This window comes from Trachemys scripta, chromosome 6, assembly GCF_013100865.1.
Source record: "Trachemys scripta elegans isolate TJP31775 chromosome 6, CAS_Tse_1.0, whole genome shotgun sequence".
Lineage (NCBI taxonomy): Eukaryota > Metazoa > Chordata > Testudines > Emydidae > Trachemys > Trachemys scripta.
This window is the reverse complement of record NC_048303.1, coordinates 115,299,138-115,305,137: the sequence shown is the minus strand read 5'-3', so window position 1 is coordinate 115,305,137 and position 6,000 is coordinate 115,299,138. Positions and strand designations below refer to the sequence as shown.

Sequence of the window (6,000 nt, the reverse complement as noted above, 5' to 3'; positions counted from 1 at the left end):
AGTCCAGTTCACCACAAGTTAAGAACAATCTCACAATGGGGGTGGAAAATAAGCTCATAGGAGCCGAGAGGGAAAGAATACAGCATGCATTTACAACTTGGTTATAATCTAGTCCTTAATCATACCATTGGAATACAAAAAAATCCAATTTAAAGACTAGACTAAAAGTAGAAGACAAAAAGCCAAGAGTGTAGACTTAGTTAAATTAAGGTTACAATGTAATCAGTAACAGCAAATTCATCCTGCCCGTTAATATACTCACAATATCTACTGCAATTTAATATTTATTCATGACTAGTATAGGTATATTATCTGCTCACTTAAAAAAAGATATTAAATACCTGCATCATGAAATTACATTCTTATTAACAATAAGACATTGTGTAAGAAAATAGCTCATGTGTGAAATGTTTTTGAAATGCTTCCCCCCCCCCCCCCCAACACACACAATTATCAAAACATTCACCCACAGAAACAAAAAACTCCTTAAAGAGGACAGGAATGATGAAGGGGATTAGCTAGGCTAATTACAGCACAGTGATAACAATGGTTCAAGACAGAACCAATCAGAGTTGGCCAAAAGATGCCCTCAACACATGGCTAACTAATAATTCCACCCACCCACCCCAAACTCAGTCCACTTTTGGTTCATTGCAATGAGACAAAAAAAAAAGTTTTAATATATACATATAAATACAAGACTCCAGCTTTTGTTTTTTGCAAGGCCTAGTTATCTATTAGTTTATATTTGCTCTGCAGCAACTACAAGAGGTAGGCATAAAGCATCTAAGGACTTCTCTCCTAGTGTTCCGCTACTAGCTCCATCTTTCAAATGCTGCAGAAGCTTGTTGTACTTCTGTAGTGATGTTACTCTCCAATCTGCTGCAATCCAATGGACAAAGGCCATTTTACCTCTCAATTTACTAAGATAGCGTACCACAGAGCAAGAAGCTTTTCCTGTACTGAAGGATACTGTCTTTAGAGTTTACTGCAGAACATTCATAAAGAAAATGGATCCTGGGACCAATTCTCTTGATTTCCTTTTATACATAAAAAAGAAGGTACCATTTGGCCAAAACTACAGATGTATTTTTTCACAGATGCAAGTGCCATGCAAAAATAAATTAAAGAACAAATACCAAAACATACAAGTAATAAAACTATTGAAGGTAGATTTTTTTAAAAGCATTTATATAAACATAATTTATAATACTTTTTTTCTCCTTTTTTTTCTTTTTTGAAATACAGTCACAAAGCTGGGGCTATACATCAAGGATTTCCTCTGCAGTGCCTCCACAGCGTAATCTGTAGCGTCCTGTCCTCCAACTAATAGTGGGGTCCCATAAGGCAGATAGGAAAATGTATATTGTCATGGATTCTCTGATGAACCAAGCTACTGCATAATCAAGTTTTGAAAAACACGGAGCACCACCCTGGGAATGAAACACAGACATTAATATTTAATGCAACTACTAAATTAAATATTTATTTTATGGGCACATCTTGTTTAAAGAGAAGTGTATTATCATATGTGTACAGTCTTTTATCAATTAAATTGTGTTAGGTTAAGCAATTATCCTCAAAATATACAAAGGCATCCATTTTGCCAACATACTGTAGCCTGCCCAATTTCAAAGCAACCCATTTAGTAAATATTTTCAATACTGTACTGTGTTTCAGCCACACTGGAATGCTTTGGGGCCTGATTCAACACCCAATGAAGTTAATTAACTTTACTGGGAGATGGATCAGACACTTAGAAACACACCAACAACAAGATACAATTTCAAAAGTACTCTTGGTCAAAAGAAAGCTTATATTATTTTCACATACACTGTCTGAAAATTGTTGTACTTCTCAAACAAAGTTAACTATTCACCTGCCGTGATGAATACTACACATTAAATGGTAGGATCATGGCATGATCACTAGCAGGGTTTGAGAAATCACTTGTGTACAGAAGGAGGAGATGGGGGAAAAAGGAGAATGGCTCAAGTTTCTCATTAGTTAACTGTCTCTTCAAATGAAGACTATAAAAGAGACCAGACCTTCAAATAGACATTCCATTTTAGGCAACAGAGATGAGTTGGAAAAGCATCTCACACACACTAAAATAGTACTTAGTGGGCCAGATGCTTGGGTACTCCCAAAGAGTGAAATCCACCCTATACAGAGAGCATGGCACAAGACCTATGTACCATTTAAGCTTGCAGAACAGGGCTTAAGGAAGATGTAAATAGTGCACAGGTCCTGTGTGGTCCCTCTGCACAGGGGTGTATTTCATTCCAAATGAAAAGCACATAAGATGTGGAGAGGGAGAGGGGAGTGCAAAACTGGCACGAAGCTCCCACTGGCATTACCCAATGCTAGCCTTGCTTGTGGTGCATGCATTCCACCAGGTGCTGTGTGAGAGCAGCCAGAGAGATGTTTTTAAGTCATATCAGCCTATAAGGGCCACATGGAACCAAGGCCTATGAAGGTCTATGAAATGCAATGGGGCATGTGGTTCTACCTCTTCCTTCCCCACTACAGCGACAGCAAAGAAGGTGTGTACAGAATGAGCCCCTAAGTCAGCCATATGCCACTGCAGGATCATCCTTATACCAGATGTTCCTCCCTGGGCTATAGTACACTGATAGTGTGTCCAAGGAGGGTGAAATGCTCCTGAGGATTTGGACCAGAATCACCAGAACAAAGGTCAGATGGCAAGCTGAAGAAAGGTAAAAATGTCCAGGACTCCAATTCTGCCTGTGCTCTGAAGCAGTGGTGCTGTTTCTTTGCCTCCAGTAGTAAAATGAAACTGATTTTGAATCAATTTCACACCACTAAGGGTGCTGGCAAGAAGGACGCCAGGCACAAGACCAAATGTAAGATTTCAATGCTAGTCAATTCTAAGATTTTTTTTTTTTTTTTTTTTTTAAGATAAAAGAGGGAGGGAGAGTGGTGGTGGTGCAGAAAGAAGGGATCAATTTGAAAGATTCCTGCAGTGCCATCTTGAGACTAGAACACTATGATCCATGCAGTGGTTTCCCACATTTGAAATTCTGTTGAAGTCCTCTTGCCGCTCCCTCCCCCCCAGTAATAAGTCCCCTCACTGCATTTTTACTGCTGATTTTATATTTTTTTCTGTACCATTTTCAAGTTAGGGTGAATGTATAAACAGCTCAGCTTTCTTAAGTCACAGGATATGCCTACACTTAGAGCTAAGGGCGTGATTCTCAGCTCAAGGAGACATAACCACACTAGATCTGATCAAACTAGCATGCTAAAATAGAGTGCAGCCATGGCCGAGCAAGAGGTGGCAGGGGCTAGCCATCCTAATTTCATGCCTATGGCCTCAGACAGGATTGTACTCTGGGTAGCTAGTCCTTCCCCCGGCTCATGCCACGGCAGCTACACTCTATTTTTAGTGTGCTAGCTCAATCAGAGCTAGTGTCTCCTCAAGCTAAGAATCATCACCACAGCTCACCTCATAGACATACCCACAGGCTTTGCAGCTAAAGCAGATTAAAAACAAACACCAATCTCCTCGTGCATCACCAGGATGAAGCTAGGTTTTAGGCCATGAGTAGTTCATACCTTTTCCCTCCCTAGGCATTTGAGTGTATAATATCTTGAAGGGAAAAGGGAAGGTGCTCATAAGCAAACATCTAGAGAAGATGCTGGTCTTTCAAGTATCATATTTCAAAATTCCCTAAGTTTGCAGAGAGAGGCAGTATTTACAAAGAACAAAACTAGAACAGAAAGCCAAATTCTGTCCTGCCTTACACTCCCATTTAAACTGGGGTTGCATGAATGTAAGATAGCAGAAAATGCATGAGGCCAAATTCTAGCCTATCTCCCAGGATGGTGCTTTATACAAGATTCTCAAGTGAAGTCAGTTTTAACTGTAATAATGGCATTAGCAATACCTTTCAGTATAAGACACAGGTCAATATGGACTCCAACTACATACCTGGACACCCCTTAGTTGAATGTAGTCAAATATAAACCATGCCAAACAGTGACACATGAAAAATACCATTATATCCCATCTGAAAACATGATGAGCGGCCCATCCAATAATTAAACTGGCAACAAAACATTCAGAGATTGGCTCACAAATTATCGTAGCAGGGAGCATGTTAATTCTCAGCTTGGCCCACCTAAAATTAAAAATATAAAGTCTATTTTTAATACCAGACAAACTTTGCTGCATAATACATAGTGAAAATTCTGTTTTCATTTCCTCCCCTTTCCCTCAGTAAGTTGTGCTTTACGTTTCTTTTCAATAAAACCCTCCTCTAATCTTTTGCTTAATACCCACTCCAGCAAATATTGGCATAAACAATATCTGTTATATGGTTATTGCACACAAAGTCCAAAACATCTCTACTGGAGTATACTGAAGTATTTAGAAAAATGCTTGCTTACATTTTTATATTTGTTCTATTAAAAGCTCTTCAGTGTTTATTTCTCTCTCAATAATACATTAGAAAGCTCTCCCGCATGAAAGCTGCATCAGAATGTAAACTGATACTTTAGCAGTTCTATTTGGGCTACTAGGTCAAATGGTTAGTTCGGAAAAGTGCATTATACCTTATAATTGTGAACTGATTGGAGGCAATGACAGAGAAAGACAGGAGAAAAATCTATATAGTTAGAATTTTTACCTGATCATTCTGGATTGAAACTGTGAAATGGAATATGAACCAGAGTTTTGCATTGCAACTTGTGTGGCCATTGCAAATTTCCAACCTCTGAAAATGAATGCAAGTCATAAGTAACTCCAAATAACATACGTAAAGAACAACTCAAGTGTTGAAGGACATGTTATCATTGCCATATATGCTGTAATAAAATGGTTAAACTATCATGCTGAATATAAGCAATAATTTCTCTTTCCACACGCAAGAGAGACTGGTAATTGAAAAAGGAGTCACATATTACTACTTCAGAAAACCTGAGCCAACAGCAACAACACAGATTATGTTTGTGCCATGTTCACAGAAAAAATGATCCCTTGTAGACTTCTGAAATTGAGATGCAAGTTTAATTACTTCTCAAAGGATCTATTCATATAGGATAGATGGACACACATTTCCACCATTGTTCTTAGTTATTTGCACTGTGGCAGTATCTAGAAACCCCAGTCAGTCACAAGCTCCTTGGGGCTGACACGGCACTAACACACAGGTAGGCCCGTACCTTGCCACAAAAGAGCTTGCACTCTTATTTGAAACAAGATGCAAAGAACGTGACTAACAGGAGGAGAAAAGGGATGAGCACGGTAATGAAAATAAGTTTCCATGATTCCATAGGTTAGCGTGTGCATAGCTTGGGGGTTCCAAATCAACTGAAAGACCTTTTTTTTTTTAAAAAAAAACAATACAATCATATATCCCCAATGCTGCACAACCTGGCCATCACCTGTTTGCTACCTCCTTGCAGAGGTCCCAGAAGAAGGTGCTCTTCAGGAGGTACTTGCAGGAGTAGAGGGTAGAAGCCCTACAGATTAATTCAGAGAGGACATTTCGTGCACAGGGGACAGAAGGGTGGGGGGCTTATGCTGCTACTTATGCACTACATGGGAACACCTACCATAGTTTTAAACATACACAGTGAATGTGCCTCAAATCAAATACTTAACCAAGAGGCATTAGTTTTATCTTACAAAAACAAAGAATGTAAGTATAGAACACACTGTAAACTGAATATTGTCTAAAGAAGACTCACTGGAAGTTATCTTACCGGTCAGCTATTGCTTTGGCCATAAAGTAATCTTCAGCAATGTACTGTGCAAAAGCTATCAGTCCTCCAGCTTGGTCTAATACATCCTTTCTCATCAGGCAAGACATTCCTGTTACACATTTGAAGCCAGTTACATTGGCAGAAATATATGATCTGGGATGTGAAGTGCCAAAATAGACCTACAAAAAGAGAATAGTAATAAATCGGGCTTTAAAACTATGCAGGCAATTTGTGCAAATTATTTTTCTAGTCAAATGACTTTCTACTTCA

At 38.9% G+C, this 6,000-nt stretch overlaps 1 protein-coding gene across 1 annotated transcript in view; it reads right to left on the bottom strand.

Annotated features, from left to right (window-relative positions):
* Positions 1 to 631: 631 nt before the first annotated feature.
* Positions 632 to 6,000, bottom strand: part of UGCG (UDP-glucose ceramide glucosyltransferase) — a 28,967-nt gene continuing 23,598 nt past the window's right edge. The window contains exons 6-9 of the mRNA XM_034773694.1: positions 5,731 to 5,909; positions 4,653 to 4,739; positions 3,956 to 4,145; positions 632 to 1,433 (exon numbers count right to left, since the gene is read on the bottom strand). Of these exons, the coding sequence (XP_034629585.1) occupies positions 1,263 to 1,433; positions 3,956 to 4,145; positions 4,653 to 4,739; positions 5,731 to 5,909 (627 nt within the window). The 3' untranslated portion in view covers positions 632 to 1,262. The remainder of the gene's footprint in view (positions 1,434 to 3,955; positions 4,146 to 4,652; positions 4,740 to 5,730; positions 5,910 to 6,000) is intronic.